The sequence below is a fragment of the Schistocerca gregaria genome, chromosome 4, assembly GCF_023897955.1.
Source record: "Schistocerca gregaria isolate iqSchGreg1 chromosome 4, iqSchGreg1.2, whole genome shotgun sequence".
Classification (NCBI taxonomy): Eukaryota; Metazoa; Arthropoda; class Insecta; order Orthoptera; family Acrididae; genus Schistocerca; species Schistocerca gregaria.
Genome location: NC_064923.1, coordinates 767,829,765 through 767,855,160, shown reverse-complemented (window position 1 = coordinate 767,855,160; position 25,396 = coordinate 767,829,765). Strand labels below are relative to the sequence as shown.

Below are 25,396 nucleotides of genomic sequence, written 5' to 3'. Positions count from 1 at the left end.
TTGAATCGTTCTTGTAGGTGGGCTTCATGTGTTGTCGACGTCTGGTAGACGATGAGTGTCTCTCCTTTGTATTGTACCTCACTAAGCCAGTTGAAACTCTTTGCTCTTCGTAAATCGAACATCACAATGACATGCATTCGGTTTGTGACTGTCCCTTTCCAGTAGAACGTCTTGCCTTTCTTCCTCGAAGTCAACGTAAATCTCTCTTTCATAAATATCTTGTACGATTTAACTACTTTGCACTGATACTTTTTGTAATTCTGTGTATCGCAGTTTCTGGAGATAATGAAACACAGTGAAAGGCGTGAAATGATGTCAAATGAAGGGCTTATTTCAATAGAGGTACAAGTCCTTTACCTCCACTTTTCTGCCTATAGTGTTTCTGAAATTATAATGCAAACTAACAGAAAGAAAAGTTCATCTCTTAGCAAGAAGAGATATGCTTGAATATTTCTCGTATCTCAGCTGCAGAATTTTCAGCGCTCATTTAACTTTAGGACTCTGTATCTCAAAATGAACAATAATTGACTTGTACCACTATTGAAATAAGCCCTTCAAATAAAGATTCCGTAGGGCGTGGTGTTATCTAGTGAAGAACCTTAATGCGTGCTACGAACACACGTAAAATCCAGTAACCTGCGGGAGAAGCACTTCTGAGAGTAGTGATAATAAAAACACGCCACATTCTGGGGCTTGGTTTCAGAACAGACCTTTCACTTTGTAGTGTAGTGTATCGAGGATGATCTTTCATAACAGACTAACACGGCAAGGTTATCAGAAGAGAATCAATGCAGCCATCAAACATGTAGAGTGGCGTTGTAGTGAGGTGCATTTTCCTGTAGCTGAGATGGTGAGAGCGTATCAAATGAATCACTCAGTAGCCTGCACTGGTAGTGAGACACGATTGTTCAGTCCGTCAGAAATTCGCCGTGGCCAGAGATAGGATTTTAATACTCGCACCCCATATGTAGGCGACCTTGTAAGTAGCCATCTGGCGATGGCTACGATTGGCAGTGTGCGTGTAGCTGCGTAAGGCAGTTTTTATATTAATACGTATTGTGGTTTATAAGAATCCTAGGTGCCTTATTGAAGAACCGTATACTATAAAAGTAGAAGTCTTAACGATAGTTGATTTTACCCATTTCTTGATAAATGTTCAGGTACGAAATGATTGAGTCAAATAACATGAAATAATTAATTACCTTAGAGAAAGCGTATGCTCTGAAAACATAACACCAGAAGTTTCAAATTGCACTCGTGAATAACTGCACAATGGTTTAAAAACCTGTCAGTCTCGTTATAGATGTTGTTGTGCTGCTGAAAATGAAGGGAACAATTTTGTTTTACAATAAAAGATGAAAATGACTGAAGACTGTGCTGCTGGAAGTGACAAAAACAGTTTTATTTTCCAGTAAAAGATTGTTCAGTAAACAGAAAAGTAAGTATAATATTATAAATATTGCACGGACTATTTTAATACATCTATGGGTTTCAAGCTACACTTGCCCTCACATGGGTATCTTTTATACAGGCCCTTGGAGTCGCCATTACGCAAGCGGTGGACAATGTGAGTCACTCCAGGACTGTGTTACGTGAGAGATGTCGCAATTCACAAAATGTTCTCACACTATGATTCAAGCTTTTTCATGTTTCAGCCTTACAGCCGTGCTGGGTGTGATGAAAAACTTGTCTTTAAAATAAATGCTTTCAAAGGAGATCCAACAAAATTATCACTGCCGTTGTTGCAATTGGCGTTCAATAATAAAGAACCATCACGTAGCTTCTGCCATTGCACGAAAACACACACAGATTATTGTAAACTTCAAAAAGGAGGAATTATCTTCGAGCAACTCGATTTTGTAACTCACTTCCTTAGGGTATCTGTATATGAAATATACAGTAAAGGCAGAAAAAACATAGCGAGTGAATATCACGCACAACTTACGAAGTCGTTGACATCTTACATCATTACATGTGGACCGCTACCGGAAACGTATGGTAACATAGCAGTCTCTATTCTATTAGAACGCTCTCAGAAAAACATGGTTGTAAATATAAGATTTTCATTTTGCTGTAACAATTTCTTACCAAGATAGGAATATTAGAACGTTACTCGTAAAAACTTACAGTTCAGACGTAAGTATCTTGAAAAATGTAGGGTCCACACGCAATGCAGAAGCAGTAATTTAGGCCCTAAGGTGTTTCGAAGGAACGAGTCTTCACCATCGGAAATATCTGTAAAAAAGACCTCATTACATGGAATGATTTAGAAATGTGTATCCAGCATTTAGAAATGTGCACCCATGCTAAGTCTTATTGTGGATGAAAGATTGTGTGTTCCATGCAACAAACGTTCTTGTGTGTAGATATTTTCAAACGACGCACGATACATTCTTTTGAAATGCGTCAACTCAGTGTTTTTGTATTATATGTGGTTTAACATCCAATTCATTTTTCAGGTCGAGTATCTCAACGGTCTTACATCTAAACATAGATAAATTAAAAACGCGTAAGTGAATTACGAATTAAACTTTGCCTTCAACAGTAGACCGAAACCTGACGGTGACAGCTGAGGTATATCAGCATTAAATTACGTATTTGTGATGTAAGGAAACTTACAAATACAGATCGTTGTATCACTTGCCGTCAGCTAACGAATTGTGAACAAACGAGAAATATCGATGTTATATTCGTTATACATCAGTAGACTACATACTAAAAATAATAACGTTTAACAAAATGCCTAAATATATTACAGTTTTTATCGGTCTAACTATGCTAGATCTTATGCTAAAATACGATTAATTCTCACAGAATGTGGCAGGTATTGGCGATGCCTTGCCCCTTTTTAGAATAGTCTGCAGGGATGGAGTCCATTGGGAACTGAGTATGAGAGATTTATTTAGACCAATGGCTCTTCTTCCGTCTTCCATAAAACCCGACGGTGCCCCCTCCGAGGTGTGGTCCGCTGCTGCCTCCCGTCCCGCCAGTAGGGGCAGTGGGGTGGCACCGCCCACTGCAGCCCCCAGCACTTGGGTAGTAGCCGCCCCCAGCACTGGGGTAGTAGCCGCCCCCAGCACTGGGGTAGCCACCGCCTCCGCTGGGGTAACCAGCACCCCCGCTAGGGTAGCCGCCGCCGCCACCACCACCACCACTAGGATACCCGCCGTGACCCGCTCCACTAGGGTAGCTTCCACCCCCACTCGGATATCCAGGGTACCCAGGATAACCACCACCTCCACTAGGATAAACCGGCCCGGTGGGGTAGCCACCACCGTGAGGTCGCGCTCCTGCCCCACCGGGGTAGGCTCCACCTGGAACTGGGTAGTGACCGCCTCCACTGGGGTAGCCTCCGCCGCCACCGCTAGGGTACGAGCCCCCGCCTCCGCTGGGATAGCCGCCGCCGCTACTGCTGGGGTGGAAGCTGGGCCGCTGGTTGTACCAGCCCCCGCCGCCCCCAGGGTGGAAGCCGGCGTGGCTGGCATGGGGAAAGCTCCCACCGCCAGCGCCGGGCCGCGGCCCACCGGAGAAGCCTCCGCTCCCGGCATGGGGGCGGCCGCCCCCACCAGGATAGCTGCCACTCCCAGCGCCGCCCCCGCCAGACCAGGTGCCGCCTCCAGCCTGCCCCCAGCCGTGGCCCCAGCTGCCGGTGCCGCCGCCACCAGGGCGCCGTGGACCGTGGCTGTGCCCAGCGCCACCTCTGTCGTCCAGGCAGTTGTCCGCTGCAAGGCAAGGCAAATCAAGCACGACATTCACTTAAAGTGTAAGAACTACTGTCTCTTTATTAGTCAACTAGCAAAGTACACCGATTACACACTTTGGTCCCAAATTCACGCAGTTTGATACCACAGCGGTATTCCCTGCAAAATATAAGCTCAAATATGCGCCCTGTGTACATTTTCTGTAGAAAATGAACATCAGATACAGGCAATTTGGAAACGCCTTCGTGTACGACTAAAACGTTCACTCAGTACAAGTAGCCTTGCTGCCTAGTTAATGAACTGGATAGAGCTTTCCATTATTTTGGATCTAAGTCTATTTTCTTTTAGGATTCTCAATCGGTAAAAACGGAAACGTAATAGGATCACGTTTTTGCACGTCTGTCTGTGTAACTGTTAAGATCCCTTTTTCTCAGGTACGGGTAAGGGTATGAAGCTGAAATTTATATCAAATAGTTAAGTTTGCAGTCCCTTGGCGGTGTGAATAAGTTAAGCTTGCAAGTCAATGTAATCATAAGACACGGCCATCTAAGTCACATATTTAGAAACTCTCTAATTCTCTTATCAAAGCCTGTAAATAAATAGCAAATACATATGTACCTGTGAAGGGTAGTGCTCTGGTGGAAAAACGCGTGCTGGAAACCGAGATGTCGACACTCGAATTTTTCGTTCTTCGTTTTAAAATGGTCTTCACTTCTCAACGATATGAGGAGTCACCAGTAACAACTCGTGGATTGCATTGCACGATAAACTGTAGGTCTCCTTCCCCGGTTGGGTAAATGGGGTACGTATGTAGGTCGCCAAAGTGGCGTCCAGTATAAAGACTTGTGCCAGGGCACTATTATTAGCCTTATTTTTGTTATTTTTATTATTATTATTTTTTAATTAAGTGAGAATCCTACTCGAACTTGTCCGTTGTTTTTTTTTTTTTTTTTCATTTTCTGATTTCGATCTGCTCAACAATTCTGTAGGACACACTGTTTACCAAACAATACGAATCCCACAAATACATTTTTTAAACGTTGAGCATAACAAGTATTTGCCATATATGTCACAAATATTCGTGATGAGCAATCATTGTTAAAAATTAATTAGCTGTCGTAGCACAGAAATAATTAGGAAACGTATCAATAACTTGAAGTTAAAGATATGTATGCGAATTACTTTCAGTAACAGCAGACAGTTGTAATACTTTAAGTACACTGTGAGTGGCAGCGTGCTTTTCACTACACATGTGTAGTCCCCGGAGCTGACGCTCAGATCTCCGAACGTGTGGCGACTCGCTGGATAATGTTTCTCCGAAATCTTCACTTGAAATTGGACTAATGAGAAAGGGCTGTACATTCACTTGCGTGTTAACACTAAATGTGAGCACGTGCTCTGTATCACACCTATTGTATGTGTTTATAGATTAAGAAGCCAGATACAATTCCATGGTGTCTAAAACGAGGAAGTTAAACGAAGTTATTCTATACACGGAACAGAATTCACGAACTCGAGTGTTCTAACGCAAGACTGTAGCCAGTGTACTGAGTGGGCTGCACAGCTTTACAGTACCGTATGACGACTTGGTGAAGAACAAGTAAATGAATCTCAGCTGTAGCTGCTATTATAAATGGTAGTACAAAACGGATTCTGGAGAATCTATTTAAAGTTGCATTATCTACATCAAACCCCCCTCATCGTACATTTGATTACAGAGTTACTAAATTGCCTTTCTATGTCTTTCATTTCTTCGTGCAAATATGCTCGGCACGAAATTTTGTTTCAGACATTTTTGTGCTGGTCGTGTGCAAGGAATCATGCTGTGGCGTCCAAGTGCTCGAATTTTTGTTCACCCTGCATATAAATCTTATGTGCAACAGAAAGCTACGACCGGGTCCGGAAACCTTTTGTTTACATTTTAGGGCTGATTGTCTGCTTCTCTTCATTATCACAACAATCATGGAAAACAGAAAGAAAGAAAACGTACCTGAATTACACCAAACGTATTCGTACATGAGCTGCACAAAATAACATCATCGTCACGTTTGGTAAGAATTTACATTTAAGTTGTAATTCCCAGGTTCAGTGTCAGAGGTTGCTGTTCCAATTTAAGGAAGATAATGTTGATATGTGATTGATTTTTTTGCGTTTATTGAAATGCAGCTAATTTCATTATTGTGCTAGTATGAAGCAACTCGCATCAAGTGTTTAGTTAATGAGGACTTGGATTTCGGTATGGTGCAGTGGAAATGTGAGCGAAAGGGGATTTGGAAGCTGTCGATTTGCCGTACGAATTGGCGGACAATAATGAACATGAGGCTCAGTATTTGTACCTGGAGAGGTTCCCTGAACGACAATGGCCCAATGCAAGTAAATTAATGACGTTTCGACCGAATTGCTGTGATGCTCTTCAGGGCATTTACCGCACTGCTTATCTGGAGTTGTAGAATGCTCAGAATACTTTATTCTTGTTTGCCAAACGTGCCTTTAATATCCGCTTTGACAGATGAGAATCCATTGGCTCTTGATGTAAAAGAAAGTCAAAATTTGATGCAGAATCATACTTGGTCGTAATCAAGAAGACGTACATTTTGTCCCTGTATTAATCACCAGAAACTGAGAAAGGAACAAACAACCATCTACAAAATCCTTTTAGATTGCAGATGGCCCAGCCGTAAGGCACTAGATCTGTATCTGTTCATGTCTCCGAATGGCCACAGAGTATTCGGTTCTCCGTCATTTCCCCAAATGCCTTAATTCAAATACCGGCATAGTCCTTTGAAAAGACACACCCGATCTCCTTTCCGATTCTTCCACAATCCAAACTTCTGTTCCGACTCTAATAATACGTCGTCGACACAACACGTAACACTAATACTACTTCCTCTTCTGCGAAGCTAGTACGAAGAGATATGATCTTAAATATGTTTTTCTGACAATGTGACTTGATCACCATTGAACGGCACAGTATTTCCCATTTCTCTTTAGTCAACATTGTTGCGACCTAAAGATCATGAAATTATTCCGATCATCTTTTACATGTTTTGGAACAAAAGTGCCTGTCGCCTAAGGAAGAAGGCTGCTTTATTTAAGGATACACTTCTCTACCATTTTCTTAGTGTTCTCGTTTAGTTGATTAATTCCTTATGTTATTACATGGCTGAAGAATGGCATGCTCTGAGTTGTCTGTTTGGATATTGTTGTAAGCTATCAAAGATGCTACATGTATAATCTCAGGGAGTTTTCCACCTGAGTTTCTGTCCTTAGACGTAAAAAAAGCAGGATGGGCAAAGAGTGAAAGAGGCAGAGATGGCAGACCGTGACTGGTGAATACATCAAAAATATTCTGCATCAAGACCATCAATCAAATAATATGGAAACACAACAAGAGCATCAATTACCTGTTCATACTTTCAGAGGGCCTACGATTCAGTGCACAGAAGGATGGAATTGGAAATCATGGCAGAATACAGAATCCTCAAGAAACTCAGCCTGATCAAAATGTAAGCAGAAGGCAGTAACCAGGGTGACATACTGCGACTCGGTGTCGACTGTTTTCAGAACAAAACTGGACTGAAGCAAGGCGATGTTCTATAGCCAAATTTCTTCAACCTTGTCATGGAAAATGTGGTAAGAGAAACCAAACGAGCAACAAATAGAAACTTCACAGAAAAACAATCAAATATACTGGCCAATGCAGATGACAAAAGTTTTAATAGGAAACAACAATTGTGAAAGAAGCTAAATGAAAGCACCGTGAAAATCAGTTTAAAAATTAATGAAGAAGAAACAAAATATGTGATCATACGAAGGAAACATATGACTAAAGGATAACGTGATAACTTAAAAGTAGAAAACTACACTTTCCCCAACACTCCTAGCTTCAAATATACTGAAGTGCCAAAGAAACTGTTATGGGCGCGCGTATTAAAATACAGGGACATGGGAACAGGTAGAATACGACGCTGCAGTCGCCAACGCCTATGTTAAGACAACAAATGCCTGGCGCAGTTGTTACATCGGTTACTGCAGCTTCAATGGCAGGTTATCAAGATTTAAGTGAGTATGAACGTGGTTTTATAGTCGTCGCACGAGCGGTGGTACACAGCATCTCCGAGGTACCAATGTAGTGAGGATTTTCCTGTTCGACTATTTCACGAGTGCACCGTGGATGTCAGGAATTATAGTAAAACATCAAATCTCCAACACTACTGCGACCGGATAAAGATCCCGCAAGAACGGGACCAACGACGACTCAACAGAATCGTTCAACGTGACCGAAGTGCTATCTTTCCGCAAACTGCCGCAGATTTCAATGATGGGACATCAACAGCTGTCAGCGTGCAAACCACTCAAACAAACGTCATCGATATGGGCTTTCAGAGCCGAAGGTCTACTCGTGTACCCTTGATGACTGCACGATACAAAGCGTTGTGTCTCGCCTGGGCCCATCAACACCAACATTGTTGATGACTGGAAACATGTTGCCTGGTCGGACGAGTCTCGATTCAAATTCTATCGAGTGGATGTACGTGTACCGGTATGGAGACAGCCTCATGGATGCATGGACCCAACACGTCAGCAGGGGGCTTTCGAAGATGATGGAGGCCCTGTAATGGCGTGAGGCGTGTGCAGTTGGAGTGACATGGAATCCCTACTACGTCCAGATACGACTCTGACAGGTGACACGAACGTAAGCATCCTGTCGGATCACCTACATCTCTTCATGTCCATTGTGCATTACAACGGACTTCGGCAATTCCAGCAGGATAATACGACACCCCACACGTCCAGAATTTCTACAGAGTGGCTCCAGGATCACTCTTCTGAGTTTAAACACATCCGCTGGCCATCAGACTCCCCAGACATACAAATAATTGAGTATATCTGGGATGTCCTGCAATGTGCTGTTCAGAAGAGCTCTCCACTCCCTCGTACTCTTACCTATTTATGGACAGCCCTGCACGATTCATAGTGTCAGTTCCCTACAGCACTACTTCAGACATTAGTCGAGTCCATGCCACGTCGTGTTGGAGCACTTGTGCGTGCTCGCGGGGGCCGTACACGATATTAGGCAGGTGTACCAGTTTCTTTGGCTCTTCAGTATATATTGTTGTAAACATAAATGATTGCAGTAGAAGACAAGTCGAATACCAAACTAGAATACGGAACGCAACCAAAATTTACTTTTCCCTCCAATAACTTCTATCGTCCAAACACTTGGCCTAGGAAAACCAAGCTGAAACTCAACAACAGTCATCAGGCCAGTACTGTTATATGCAGCCTAAAGATGGAGTATGACCAAAAAAAGAAGAGCACCAGTGATCCAGGCAACATAAAATGGGTTTGGAGTCCAACGAGGAACTAGAGAGGCTAGCCGACCAAACCTTGGTAGTGAACGTCGCCAAAGCAAGAAATGTGCAACAGGCGGGTCATGTTGTCAGAATAAAGCACGGCAGAATCGCCCGTGAGATATATGGCAAGAAAATTGCTCAAGATACCCTCGAAGTCCAAGAAGAAGATGCCATGCGTCACATCACATCACATGTGTCGCAGCAAGTGAAGGTTGCTGTGTGTGGACGGGTTACTCCTGTAACGGAGATATCAGGTCTGCAACCGGTCATTGTTGTTGTTGTTGTCTTCAGTCCTGAGACTGGTTTGATGCAGCTCTCCATGCTACTCTATCCTGTGCAAGCTGCTTCATCTCCCAGTACCTACTGCAACCTACATCCTTCTGAATATGCTTAGTGTACTCATCTCTCGGTCTCCCTCTACGATTTTTACCCTCCACGCTGCCCTCCAATGCTAAATTTGTGATCCCTTGATGCCTCAAAACATGTCCTACCAACCGATCCCTTCTTCTAGTCAAGTTGTGCCACAAACTTCTCTTCTCCCCAATCCTATTCAATACCTCCTCATTAGTTACGTGATCTATCCACCTTATCTTCAGTATTCTTCTGTAGCACCACATTTCGAAAGCTTCTATTCTCTTCTTGTCCAAACTAGTTATCGTCCATGTTTCACTTCCATACATGGCTACACTCCAAACAAATACTTTCAGAAACGACTTCCTGATACATAAATCTATATTCGATGTTAACAAATTTCTCTTCTTCAGAAACGCTTTCCTTGCCATTGCCAGTCTACATTTTATATCCTCTCTACTTCGACCATCATCAGTTATTTTACTTCCTAAATAGCAAAACTCCTTTACTACTTTAAGTGTCTCATTTCCTAATCTAATTCCCTCAGCATCACCCGATTTAATTTGACTACATTCCATTATCTTCGTTTTGTTTTTGTTAATGTTCATCTTATATCCTCCTTTCAAGACACTGTCCATTCCGTTCAACTGCTCTTCCAAGTCCTTTGCCGTCTCTGACAGAATTACAATGTCATCGGCGAACCTCAAAGTTTTTACTTCGTCTCCATGAATTTTAATACCTACTCCAAATTTTTCTTTTGTTTCCTTTACTGCTTGCTCAATATACAGATTGAATAACATCGGGGAGAGGCTACAACCCTGTCTCACTCCTTTCCCAACCACTGTTTCCCTTTCATGCCCCTCGACTCTTATTACTGCCATCTGGTTTCTGTACAAATTATAAATAGCCTTTCGCTCCCTGTATTTTACCCCTGCCACCTTTAGAATTTGAAAAAGAGTATTCCAGTCAACATTGTCAAAAGCTTTCTCTAAGTCTACAAATGCTAGAAACGTAGGTTTGCCTTTTCTTAATCTTTCTTCTACGATAAGTCGTAAGGTCAGTATTGCCTCAAGTGTTCCAACATTTCGACGGAATCCAAACTGATCCTCCCCGAGGTCTGCATCTACCAGTTTTTCCATTCGTCTGTAAAGAATTCGCGTTAGTATTTTGCAGCCGTGGCTTATTAAACTGATAGTTCGGTAATTTTCACATCTGTCAGCACCTGCTTTCTTTGGGATTGGAATTATTATATTCTTCTTGAAGTCTGAGGGTATTTCGCCTGTCTCATACATCTTGCTCACCAGCTGGTAGAGTTTTGTCAGGACTGGTTCTCCCAAGGCCGTCAGTAGTTCTAATGGAATGTTGTCTACTCCGGGGGCCTTGTTTCGACTCAGGTCTTTCAGTGCTCTGTCAAACTCTTCACGCAGTATCGTATCTCCCATTTCGTCTTCATCTACATCCTCTTCCATTTCCATAATATTGTCCTCAAGTACATCGCCCTTGTATAAACCTTCTATATACTCCTTCCACCTTTCTGCCTTCCCTTCTTTGCTTAGAACTGGGTTGCCATCTGAGCTCTTGATATTCATACACATGGTTCTCTTCTCTCCAAAGGTCTCTTTAATTTTCCTGTAGGCAGTATCTATCTTACCCCTAGTGAGATAAGCTTCTACATCCTTACATTTGTCCTCTAGCCATCCCTGTTTAGCCATTTTGCACTTCCTGTCGATCTCATTTTTGAGACGTTTGTATTCCTTTTTGCCTGCTTCATTTACTGCATTTTTATATTTTCTCCTTTCATCAATTAAATTCAATATTTCTTCTGTTACCCAAGGATTTCTAGCATCCCTCGTCTTTGTACCTACTTTATCCTCTGCTGCCTTCACTACTACATCCCTCAGAGCTACCCATTCTTCTTCTACTGTACTTATTTCCCCTATTCCAGTCAATTGTTCCCTTATGCTCTCTCTGAAACACTGTACAACCTCTGGTTCTTTCAGTTTATCCAGGTCCCATCTCCTTAATTTCCCACATTTTTGCAGTTTCTTCAGTTTTAATCTACAGGTCATAACCAATAGATTGTGGTCAGAGTCCACATCTGCCCCTGGAAATGTCTTACAACTTAAAACCTGGTTCCTAAATCTCTGTCTTACCATTATATAGTCTATCTGATACCTTTGAGTATCTCCAGGGTTCTTCCACGTATACAACCTTCTTTCATGATTCTTAAACGAAGTGTTAGCTATGATTAAGTTGTGCTCCGTGCAAAATTCTACTAGGCGGCTTCCTCTTTCATTTCTTAGCCCCAATCCATATTCACCTACTATGTTTCCTTCTCTCCCTTTTCCTACACTCGAATTCCAGTCACCCATTACTATTAAATTTTCGTCTCCCTTCACTATCTGAATAATTTCTTTTATTTCATCGTACATTTCTTCAATTTCTTCATCATCTGCAGAGCTAGTTGGCATATAAACTTGTACTACTGTAGTAGGTGTGGGCTTCGTATCTATCTTGGCCACAATAATGCGTTCACTATGCTGTTTGTAGTAGCTTACCCGCATTCCTATTTTCCTATTCATTATTAAACCTACTCCTGCATTACCCCTATTTGATTTTGTGTTTATAACCCTGTAGTCACCTGACCAGAAGTCTTGTTCCTCCTGCCACCGAACTTCACTAATTCCCACTATATCTAACTTTAACCTATCCATTTCCCTTTTTAAATTTTCTAACCTACCTGCCCGATTAAGGGATCTGACATTCCACGCTCCGATCCGTAGAACGCCAGTTTTCTTTCTCCTGATAACGACAACCGGTCATATGAATAAAGATTTTGCAATCAAGACGGACTACAAGTAACACTGTAAATCTGGAAAAGAAGAAAATCGCAGCACTTGAGATTTAGGACGGCTAAGGTGGACTGCTAGTACAAGAAATGAGGAGGTGCATCATCGGCGAGGAAAGAAACTATGCGAAAAATATTGACGATAAGAAGGGATAGACTGATAGGACATGTGTTAAAACATCAGGGAATAACTTTCATGGTACAACAGGGAGCTGTAGAGGGTAAAAACTTTAGTGGAAGACAGATATTGGAATACATACAACAAATAACTGATGACGCTGGGTGCAAGTGCTGCTCTGAAATGAAGAAGTAAATACAAGAGAGGAAAACAAAAGAATCAGGTGACTGATGATCCAAAAACACTTTGAGCAAATCTTTTTGTGTTTGAAAAGCTTGAAATCAATATCTAGACTCGAAACTGTAATATCCATTCCCTGTTTGGAAAGGAAGGACTCCTCGAGACTGGGAAAGTGGAATCAAAATGTGAGTTTTTAGAATAGTTGCAGCAAAGTATGTCAGAATTATAGGAGAATTACTTTGATGTATCATACTGCCAAGTTATCTGAGAATATTATGGAAAAGAGAGTATGGAAGATAGTAGGAGGAAGGAGGAGGAGTGAAAGAGGAGGACAGTGAGAGGAACAATGTGAGTTTGGAGCAGGAAAATCAACAATTTACCTAATCTATAGTGTAAGACAGATCCAAAAGAGGCACTATGAACCTGGTGAGAAACTGAGGAGGAGTATGATACCGTGAAAAGAAGCAAGATAACTTCAGGAAAGGGGAATTTGGTTTTGAGAGGAATAACTGAAATCTATCGAGGAAGCGGAAGTCAGAGTGGGAGGAGAGAAGAGTGGTTTGAACAGAAAAATGGGCTGAATCAAAGCTGTGCACTACTTTCTACTTTTCGCCACCATTACGCATGAGTTAATGATGTGGGCTGCATTGCGAATAGCAGATGAATATATCCAAGTAGAGGAGTTTGCAGTTGATTTAATGAAGTGAAGAAATGGAAAATGTACAAGGTAGGGTAAATGTGTGGGAGACGTGGCGGACAGTATGGGCTGAAATTTAATGCAAAGAAATATGAAGTAACGGTGACAATGTGAAATATTTAACAGCAGAATAGAATTGTTATAAGTATGAGAGGGTAAGTAATAAGAAAGGAAAATTTCAGGTTGCTGGGGAGCATAATAGGAGACAGTAGGGAGAATGGTAAAGTGATGAGTGAAAAGTGAAGGCGAGCCCATGTTTCCTGCAGAGTGGAAGAAATATGGTCTGGAGCAAAGATGCACCGTCATAAATTAAGAATACATTGTGCCTGGCGTACGAGTTCTCACGTTTTCCTCGGAAACGGGACTAATGAAGAAAAGGCAGCTGAGCAGGATACGGGTTTGCGAGATTAAATATCAAGAAAAGAGAACATGAATTACTAGAACGGATAGAATAACGAATGAGACGATGAGAGAAACAGTGGAACAGAAACACATATTGGACACCATAGAAAAGAGTAGGTGCAACCACAACGGAGGGGTATCTGTTGAGAGGCTAGAGAAACGTGTGGTTCCTGAGAGGGGCAGCAGCCTTTTCAATATTTGCAGGGGCAACAGTCTGGATGATTGACTGATCTGGCCCTGTAACACTAAGCAAAACGGCCTTGCTGTTTTGGTACTGCGAATGGCTGAAAGCAAGGGGAAACTACAGTCGTAATTTTTCCCAAGGGCATGCAGCTTTACTGTATGATTAAATGATGATGGCGTCCTCTTGGGTAAAATATTCCGAAGGTAAAATAGTCCCCTATTCGGATCTCCGGGCGGGGACTACTCAGGAGGACATCGTTATCAGGAGAGAAGTGTCAGGAAGTCGTTTCTGAAAGTATTTGTATGGCCAATATGTAGGCATGTATGGAAATGAAACATGGACGATAAATAGTTTAGACAAGAAGAGAATACAAGCTTTCGAAATGTGGTGCTACAGAAGAATGCTGAAGATTAGATGGGTAGATCACATATCTAATGAGGAGATATTGAATAGAATTGGGGAGAAGAGGAGTTTGTGGCACAACTTGACTAGAAGAAGGGATCGGTTGGTAGGACATGTTCTGAGGCATCAAGGGATCACCTATTTAGTACTGGAGGGCAGCATGGAGGCTAAAATTCGTAGAGGGAGACCAAGAGATGAATACACTCAGCAGATTCAGAAGGATGTAGGTTTCAGTAGGTACTGGGAGATGAAGAGGCTTGCACAGGATAGAGTAGCATGGAGAGCTGCATCAAACCAGTCTCAGGACTGAAGACCACAACAAGAAAAAGATGGTATGAAATTGCTCAAAGAATGAAAGATGGCAGGATATCGAGAAAAGTCCATGACAATAGGAGACCGAAATGGAGACCGAGAGACAGATGGGTCATTGGGGTGGAGGAAGGTGTGACGAAGATTGGGACAAAGTGCAGAGAGAGACATGGTTGGAGGTCAGGGAAGCACGGGAAGTACGGAGGGACTTGGGTTCTAATGAGACTCGGTCAGTGTCTAGAAACTGTAGAAGAAGAAAATGAAGAAAATGACGAACAGCAGTGGCGTGAGCTGCTTCGGCGCGGCACTGACCTCTGTCGAGGCGGTCCTCGTCCCCCGCTGCCGAGGGGTGGTACTTGGGGTAGTAGTCGTAGGGGGCGCGCAGCCTCTCCAGCTGGGCCGCCGGCCCGCTGACGACGGCCGGCGAGTACAGGTTGGGCCCCGCCAGGGCGGCGCTGCGCACCAGGCGCGCCTCCTCGCCCTGCAGGAACCGCGCGCGGCCCACCATCTGGCGCGCCTCCTTCGGGGGCGCCCCTGCAACACGGCGGACACTGCACACCTGTCACCTTGCTGCGTCCACCTGCCAGTGTCACAGCTGTCCTGTGAACTGCGCCCACGGTAATTTGCACCCAGTGAAATCGTTCAGGGTGTGAGAGTGTTTCGATGATGATGTTCGGTTTGTGGGGCGCTTAACTGCTCGGATATCAGGGCCCGAAGAGTGTTTCGAGGGCCAGATTGTGGAACAGATTAACATATTGTAAGAAATGGAACACCTACATCCGTAATTCTTACAATTGTGAACGGTCGTAGTCCCCAAGACCTTCTGGCACACACACACACACACACACACACACACACACACATATATATATATATATATATATATATATATATATATATATATATATATATATATAATCAGCCTTCTGTGCGAACCTCTTCATCTCGATGTAGTAGCTCTTGCAACTTTCTGTCCTCAGTTATTTGCTGGATGTATTCCAATCTCTGCCTTCCTACACAGTTTTTGCTCTCGACAGCTCCCTCTAGTACCATGGAAGTCACTCCCTGGTGTCTTAACAGATGTCCTATCATCCTGTCCCTTCATGGACGTATATCTGACCATATGGTACTGGGAAGAGTCATAATTCTTCTAAGATCCAAAGATGTAGATAGGGAAGAAGGACTCAGTACAGTAACGCCACGGCTAAAGCCAGGGGTTCTGCAGGACTGGAGTGCAGGGGACCATTAACAGAGACGAATTGAGGAGAAACTCCGATTGGATAAGGACGGAAATGCAACATCATTGTGAGAGGAGCTAGAATCATGTTTTCTGGGAGCTGATGAGGAGGCTGTTAGTAGAGAAGGAGGAAGAGGGAGTGGCGCTAAGTGGATGACTCAGGTCTTAAGAGAAAGGACTGAAGAAAGGAAGAATGCTCAAGAGAAATTGTTAAGCCCTTAAAGGCAGGAAGACATTGGTCACTGCAACACAATTAAGAGGGATGTATTTATAGGATGGTTACCCAGGCTAAAGAGGAGTCGTGGAAGAAGAAATGTGCCGACGTAGAACATTTAGCCGACCGCTGTGGGCGAACGGTTCTAGGCGCTTCAGTCTGGAACCGCACGACCGCTATGGTAACAGGTTCGAATCCTGCCTCGGGCATGGATGTGTGTGATGTCCTTAGGTTAGTTGGGTTTAAGTAGTTCTAACTTCTAGGGGAATGATGACCTCAGATGTTAAGGCCCATAGTGCTCAGAGCCATTTGAACCATTTTTAGAACATTTAGTTCGATACAACAGAGGGCTTCAGAAGTTTGGCGATTCCTACTTCAAGTGAGAAGAGCTCCAGCTGAAACTAGAAGAGGAGCCAGAATCATTGCCATTTTTGGGTGGAAGACACAGGTTAAATATCTTCTTACAGAAGATAGGGAAGAGTTTCGACGAGAGCAGAATCAAGTGGAAGTTTATCCCGTGGAAGGGTGACTGACAATGAAATTCATCAGGCCTTTCAAAAATCAAGAACTGGAGAGGCAGCCGGTCCTGGAGGTATAGTAATGGAATTATTGAAGTAGTAGCAGCACTGATAAATATTTTTAATAAAGTGGTTTAAGGAGAAGACGTACTCCAAGAATGTAAGATGTATATAAGAATGGGAACAGAGATCCGACTAATATCAGGGGAATAAGTGGCTTCGATGACTAGGTTTTTAGATAGCAAAGAAAAGCTTAGAAAAGATTTCACAGGTTGTCGAATCGCAGGAACAGTCGGGTTTTACTGCTCGGAGAAGCTGCGTTGATAACATCTTTTATATACGCCAGATATGACCGAAAATTATCGCAAAAGATCAGAATCAACATTTGATGTTTGTTGATTTACAGAAGACCTATGATTCTCTGCTAAGGAGCACTGGAAAACGTTGGAGTGGATGGTGCATTAACAGAGTTGGTGAAAAGTATGTGCCATCAATGCGAGGCAATTGTGAACGTTGGTTGTACTACCGGATGGTTTTGCAACATATAGAGTATTAAGACAAGGATGTTTTGCACCACCAACCTTATTTAAGTTGTATTTAGAAGTTATTCTTCTATACTAGAGTAGACATTACAGACGTTTGAGTGTGTCAGTCAGTACAGGCTCAAAGTTTACATTCGTTCCTGTTTGCTGACAATCAAGTACTTATGACTTTGGATAAGGATTATGTCATGCATCAAATGAGAAAATTAATTTGGTACTTGTAAACAATGAGTTCTAACAGTCAATTTTGATGAAATAGAATATCTTGCTGTTAGATGTGGGCAAGACGAGGATTTGGATTTTGAGTTTGGCCAGGTAAGAAATGTGGAAGTGCTCAAGTGTCTCGCTTCACTAATCGATAAGACTGGACAGTGTGACATGGACATATCCCACAGGATAAGTCGAGCGAGGGTGGCTGTTAGATCAGTAAATAGTGTATCTTTTGGTGTCGGCACATATCCAGGCAAACAAATAAAGTAGTGTTACGTGCTTTGGTTGAAAGCATTCTGACATATGGCTCAGAGTGCTGGACATTCAACAAGAGATGAAGGCGGAAAATTGAGGCTGTCGAGATGGGTTGGTTACGGCGGAGCATGTGAGCGACCCGCTTGGATCGACTGAGGAGTGAATATCTAAGCATGGAAATGGATGCAGTGGAACTACTCGCAGATAGGACTGATGCTCGAGCGCTGAAGGAAAATGGAGGTGTCTTTTCAAGTGACAAAAAACCTGTCTAACAAGAAATCTATTTCCATGAATGGAAAACTCTGGCACTACAGCACTGTAATTATGCTTCAGAATGCTTCTCGTTAAGTACAGTTAACGAATTGGTTGAAATAGAAAAGAAGGAAAGATAGTCATGAAAGTTTTCGGACTAACATGTGTGAATTGGAAATGTAAATTAGGAAATAATAAAGAAGTGTATGATATAATAGAGCCAAGGGTTGTATTCTATGAACACCTAGAAAGGCTATGTGAAAAGAGGATAGCGAAAGAATGTTTAAGTTTTCTGTCAAAAACCCAAAAAACGTCAAATAAGCTAATGGAGACTTGAGAGAAATGGAAATAGAGGAGGAAGAGATAGGAAAAAGGGAACATCCAAAGCAAATACCTAGCCGTATGGATCAGCGTATGGAACATGTAATGTACCTATGATCCTCTGTCATACTAATTAAAATGCTAATAGAACGCAAGTATACAGGTGACATAAGCTGTACGTAGCTTGTTCTCCCTGTCATAACACAACGACTGCGTGTCCTCTATATGTGACTTCAAAACATTTTCTTCGTAATTGTAATTTTCTATGTCATCTCAGTATTGCTAAGTGGGTGATAGACAAGCAGTCTGTATTAAGTGAGATATATTGTACTTTAAAAGAACAGATTATGCAACATAAAATACCTTACATAAAAAAGTGAAGTTTTAGAGGAATAACACGATCTTTCGTATTGCGACAACATAAGCGTGATATAAAAGGCAAAATCAGGATTCATACATTAAAAGAACTAGAAACAGTGCAAAATGCGTATGTGAAACGATACATCGTAGAACGCTGAGTCGACCGTTTGTGGCGCTCATGTTCCTGTAGCGGGGTTGTTTGCGTTTTCACGGCGGCGCCGACGCGGTTCGAACATGGCGGCACAGAACCACACCGCAAATGCTGGAGGGAGTGATCGGTAAAGTCGTTCTGCCTGTGCAGGAAACACTAAAAAAGTTCGCAAAGTGCGTAGCAGTGCACGAAAATCGTCTTCACATTTGCCGGTATTCTAGGCGAGATCTGCAACGAAGTGGGTCAACACGGCTTCGGCTGAAAGATGCCACAAAGCAGAGCTCGTAGGAATTAGCTGGCTGGAGATGCTGTCTAAAGAACGATGAGGACATGACGAGGTCTAATATAAATTCCATTTGTTCCTGTAGAAAACTGCTAGTGTTTACGAAGGTCTGTGAAAAGTTCTTGACGTCGACAACAGCTGACAGAACGATTGGTGTGCTAAAATTGCACGTCATTCCAGGCAGAAGATGACAGCAGGCAGTCGTTTGAAATAGTTGTGGTGCGCCTAATGCTGAAAATGGAAGAAATAGAGTATCGTGCGGTGATTAAATTCTTCATTAAATAAGGTTTAACACCGACCGCGATTCATTCAAGGCTTGTAAATACCTATTGAAAGGTATGTGCTAAAGTCTGATCAGTGTAGCTCCAGAAAATAGTCAGTAGTTGCCAACCGCAAGTTAGAACGAGTATAATATCTTTGAATAGGAGGCTCTTTGATGGTTAAGAGAGCCGGGCGCGTGCAGAAAAAAAACCGGGGAGTCGCAGGTAGGTGCCCGGAGGAAGCAGATGTGTGTGTGAAGACAGCTTTAAGGGAGAAGTCGCAGCTAGGTGCCCAGAGGAAGCAGACGTGTAGTTACAGCTGTAAGGTAGGTCGCGCTCGCTGCCCCAGACCAAACCTTAGCACGTAAATGAGAGGAGATATATAATGATTTGAAATTGTTTTTTTTTGGATAATATTCAGAGTTAGGACTTGTATGTCTAAGGTTTGACAAGCACGTAAATGAGAGGAGATATATAATGATTTGAAATTGGTTTTTATAGATAATATTCAGTTAGGATTTGTATGTCCAAGGTTTGACACATCTGCTTCCTCCAGGCACCTACCTGCGACTCCCCGTTTTTTTTTTTTCTGCACGCGCCTGGCTCTTTTAACCATCAAACAGCCTCCTACTCAAAGATATTATACTCGTTCCACCTTGCTGTTGGCAACTACCGACTATTTTCTGGAGCTACCCTGATCAGACCTTAGCACATACCTTTCACTATGATGGCTTTTCAACTTCAATTTACAGCATGAGGCGATGGGTGATCGAGTTTAAACGTGGCCATGAAAGGGTCGTAGATGATTCATGCGGATGGCGTGCAAAAAGTGCAAGCACATTGGAAATCATTCACAAAGGACATGTTATGATTTTCGAAGATTGGCGTATACAGGTGTGTGAAATTTCTAACGCTGTAGGGATATGAAGGCAGTATGTTGGTCGCATCTTACACTGGGAGCTGAACAATACAAAGCTTTCCCAAGATAGGTGCTCAGGGTGTTCACTGTGTATCACAATTGGATTTGCACTGAACTTTCTGTAAAGTGGTTGGTACGTTTTAAGAAAAACAGAAGCAACATTTTTTTTTTACATTGATCAGTGACAGTGGATGAAACATGGATTCACCAAAACTCACCCGAATGCAAACAGCACTCTATGCAGTGGGATAGAAGTGAGCAGCTCCATGGACGGGAAGGATGGTGCCATTAGCGGGAAAGATCAAAGTGTCAGTGTTTTGCGATGTGAAAGGTGTTTTGTTGATTGACTATCTTGAGAAACGTAAAACCGTCACTGGAGAATACTGCTTCTAATGAAGCTGGCACGTAGCATTCGTGAAAACATATCTGGCTTCAAGAAAAAACTCATCGTCCATCAGGACTACCATGTGCTGAAACATCCACTCTATTCTCCAGATTTGGTTCCCTTGGACTTCCCCCGGCCGCGCTGGTCTCGCGGTTCTAGGCGCGAAGTCCGGAACCGCGTGACTGCTACGGTCGCAGGTTCGAATCCTGCCTCGGGCATGGATGTGTGTGATGTCCTTACGTTAGTTAGGTTTAAGTAGTTCTAAGTTCTAGGGGACTGATGACCACAGCAGCTGAGTCCCATAGTGCTCAGAGCCATTTGAACCATTTGAACTTCCACCTGTTTTCAAATCTGAAGGAATTCCTCTCTGGTCAACACTTTTGGTACAGTCAAGAAACAATTTCGGCTGTAGAGTGGTACTTTGCAGCACTTCTGCAGCTACACTACAGAGAGGAGATGGTATTGGAACACCATTGGATAAAATGTATTCGTATTAAAGGAGATTATTTTGAAAAACAACATTTCTTTGAAAATAAACGATGATCAGCCTGGATATTATGACCACCGACCCACTACCGGTACAAAGCCGTCCAGGTGATAGCAGCTCACCTGGTGAGGAATGCCTGTTAGTCAGACAAACGCACAGTGCATACTGTGTCAATGAGAGTGCTGCCCGTGTGTAGAAGGGGGAAGGTGCGCGATGTGTCTGAGTTTGAACGAGGTAGATTGTAATGGCCCAGAGGCTTGGCAGGAGCATTTCGGAAACTGCACAACTTTTCGGGTGTTCGACGATTGTTGTGGTTAGTGTCTTCAGCAGGCGGCGAAACCAAGGTGAAACCAGGTCCAGTCATTGTGGGGTTGGACGATCACCCCACATTATACACTACTGGCCATTAAAATTGCTACACCAAGAAGAAATGCACATGATAAACGGGTATTCATTGGACAAATATATTATACTAGAACTGACGTGTGATTACATTTTCACGCAATTTGGGTGCATAGATCCTGAGAAATCAGTACCCAGAACAACCACCTCTGGCCGTAATAACGGCCTTGATACGCATGGGCATTGAGTTAAACAGAGCTTGGATGGGGTGTGCAGGTACAGTTGCCCATGCAGCTTCAACACGATATCACAGTTCATCAAGAGTAGTGACTGGCACATTGTGACGAGCCAGTTACTCTGCCACCATTGACCAGACGTTTTCAATTGGTGAGAGATCTGAAGAATATGCTGGCCAGGGCAGCGGTCGAATATTTTCTGTATCCAGAAACGCCCGTACAGGACCTGCAACATGCGGTCGTGCATTATCCTGCAGAAATGTAGGGTTTCGCAGGGATCGAATGAAGGGCAGAGCCACGGGTCGTAACACATCTGAAATGTAACGTCCAGTGCGAACAAGAGGTGACCGAGACGTGTAATCAACGGCGCCCCATACCATCATGCCGGATGATACGCCAGTATGACGATGACGAATACACACTTCCAATGTGCGTTCACCGCGATGTCGCCAAACACGGATGCGACCATTATGATGCTGTAAACAGAACCTGGATTCATCCATAAAATAACGTTTTGTCATTAGTGCAGCCAGGTTCGTCGTTGAGTACACCATAGCAGGCGCTCCTGTCTGTGATGCAGCGTCAAGGGTAGACGCAACCATGGTCTCCGAGCTGATAGTCCGTGCTGCTGCAAACGTCGTCGAACTGTTCGTGCAGATGGTTGTTGTCTTGCAACCGTCCCCATCTGTTAACTCAGGGATAGAGACGTGGCTGCACGATCCGTTACAGCAAAGCGGATAAGATACCTGTCATCTCGACTGCTAGTGATACGAGGTCGTCGGGATCCAGCACGGAGTTCAGTATTACCCTCCTTGACCCACCGATTCCATATTCTGCTAACAGTCATTGGATCTCGACCAACGCGAGTAGCAATGTCGCGATACGATAAACCGCAATCGCAACAGGCTACAATCCGATCTTCATTAAACTCGTAAACGTGATGGTACGCATTTCTCCTCTTTACACGAGGCATCACAACAACGTTTCATTAGGCAACGACGGTCGACTGTTGTTTCTGTATGACAATCGGTTGGATACTTTCCTCATGCCAGCACTTGTAGGTGTCGCCACCGGCGCCAGTCTCTTATGAATGCTCTGAAAAGCTAATCATTTGAATATCACAGCATCTTTTTCCTGTCGGTTAAATGTCTCGTCTGTAGCATGTCATTTTCGTGGTGTAGCAATTTTAATGGCCAGTCACTGTAGATGTTGGACGTCGTACATGGGGCAGACTGGTAAAAGAAGACAGGAGGGGAATTGTGGCGGAATTAACGGCAGGATTTAATGCTGAGCAAAGCACACGTTATAACTCTTATCGCTGGGTCTCAGCAGCCGACAACCCATGCATGGGCTAATGTTAACAGCACTGCATGAGTGACTATGACTGACATTGGCACGTGACCATCGTCACTGGACGTTGGCAAAGTGGCCAAGCATTGCACTGTCTGACGAATCCTGGTACCTTCTTCATCATGCAGATGGGAGGGCGCGAATCTGTCGTCTTCCAGGAGAACAGCTCCTCGGCACCTGCACTGCGAGACGGAGAAAAGTTGACGGCAGCTGCATTACGCTCTAGGGAACATTCACGTTGGCCTCCGAGAGTCCAGCTTGTACAAGGTAGGTACTATGACAGCCAAGTAGTATCGTACACACCGTTGCAGACCACATATACAACTTCATGACGATAATGTTTCGCTATGGGAGTTCCATTTTTCAGCAAGATAATACACCATGCCGCAAGGCCAGAAGTGTGCAAGGAACTCAATGACGACTCCCAGTTGATTTTCTGGCCCCCTAACTCGCCAGATATGAACCCAATCGAACACATCTGGGATTTGATCAAATGCGGCATCAGAGCTCTTCGCCTCCCCCCCCCCTTCCCCCCTCCTGTACTTCCACAAAATGTACGGGAATTAAGTGACTTGTGAGGGCAGATATGGTGGCAGTTCCCCCAAGCGGCGTACCAAGACATTATTGCTTCCATGCCACGACGCGTCGCAGCTGTTATCCGTGCCAAAGGTGGACATTCTGCTATTAGGTAGGTGGTCATAATGTTCTGGCTGATCAGCGAAAATGGTCGTTTTCACTGTCTGATCGAGAACTTTTCAGAATGCTCTCATACTTTCCCTTTTTGATTGTAAACACTCACCCTGTTTTAGTTATGGAGGAGAGCATCGGAGTATTTGGGAGTAACTAGATGATGCAGTGGCTGTTTTGGGTCTTCATTTTGTAAGATGGGATTCACAGAAAACATCTAACAGCGTACTTGTTGTGATAAGACTCGGGCAACGGAACGAGCTACAGCCAAGGCAATTTGTAGTGGAAAACCAATAACAGTGCTGTAAAAACTTTCATTCCCTTAGACGCGCATGGTTGATACTAGCAATTGTGTCACATCTGTAATCGTACTGCACCAGAATCTGCCTTTCAGGTGACTACACTCCACCACTCATCGTCACTAGAACTGCTGCAAATTCGTTACAGAAGCTCCCCACTCGTGTGGTTCGGCGATCAAGAGCATGCATTTCCACCAACAGAAGCCATTCTTGAACACCGATTTATGCAAATACTATCAGTATCAGTAACAACTAAAGTCATTCTCCATCTGCTGCTGTGTTATGCACAGATGCCAGTCGTCATTTATGGACGTTGTATTGAACCAATCACATGCATTGCGACGTCTTAATGTAGTGCAATTTGCAACGGTGGCCTGTTTAAACCAAAAAGGCTGGACTTTCGACCATGTTGCTGCAGATGCCAGCGCCTGTACAGCGGTTGTGGACACTCCACAGGGAGGCAGCTCAGTACGTAAGGGGAGATACAGAAGGTCACCAAGGCATTACAAACCCACGTGAAGAGCGATACTTGTCCATCTGACAAGGCTCACTGGAGCCGCTGCGCTTGATAAGACTGTGATGAAGAGATTACGAGACAGGACGTTACGACACAGACGTCCTACTACCCTGCTTAACACGACAACATCTTGCAGCTCTTCTTCAGTTATGCTGTTCCCACGTCAACTGGCAACTTTCTCACAGGTGAAATGCGTTATTCAGAGACGAGTCCAGACATATTCTGAGGGAATGTGATGGCCATGTTCATGTGTGGAGACCCATGGTGAGCGGTACCTGCCAAATATTATCAAGAAAGTCGACTGATGTACAAGGTTCTTTCATTTTGTGACAAGGCTTCAGTGTCGACAGCCGTAGGGATTTTGTGGTTGCCCACGGTCGCCTTAACTGTCGAGTGGTACACTGGACAGATTTTGTTCGACAATGTGGTGGATGCTGCATGCGGTGATGGTAATGAATTAACTCTGATGCTAGGCCCTATGTGGCAGGCATCATCAGGGATGTCATTTGAAACCTGGACATTGATGTAATGGAATGGCTAACAGTGAGTCACGACCTAAACCCTGTCGTGCATATGTGAGACATGCTTGACAGACGTGTTCCATCACAGTCTTTCCAAGAACTCTCACTGAATCTCATTAATGAATGGGAATGGATACCACATGGTGACCTCCCCAGACTTATTTAACATTCACCAAACAGCCCTAGATTTATATGGAGCATGTCACGTTGGTGTCAAACAGTGATAAATGCTCAAGGAGGGCATACTCTCTATTGAAGCTCTCGGGATGACGGATGAATGATTGTTCCTATTTTGTTTACGACACCTGTCGAATTTTTGTGTTAGTTTTACGTAAACTATCGAGGATATAGCGATATTTATATGTACATTTGTGAAAGATTAAGTTATAATTTGGTAACATACCCAGTCCTCAATTACACTGACGTGACAAAGGTCATCAGATACCTCAGAACATAGTATCGGACCTCCTTTCGCCCAGTGTAGTGTAGCAGCTTGACGTG

General features: G+C 43.5%; 1 protein-coding gene across 1 annotated transcript in view; it reads right to left on the bottom strand.

The window, feature by feature from the left end:
• Positions 1-1,367: 1,367 nt before the first annotated feature.
• LOC126266696 (uncharacterized) overlaps positions 1,368-25,396 on the bottom strand; it is a 66,910-nt gene continuing 42,881 nt past the window's right edge. Inside the window, exons 3-4 of the mRNA XM_049971138.1 lie at positions 14,862-15,083; positions 1,368-3,722 (exon numbers count right to left, since the gene is read on the bottom strand). Coding sequence (XP_049827095.1) covers positions 2,899-3,722; positions 14,862-15,083 — 1,046 coding nt within the window. The 3' untranslated portion in view covers positions 1,368-2,898. The remainder of the gene's footprint in view (positions 3,723-14,861; positions 15,084-25,396) is intronic.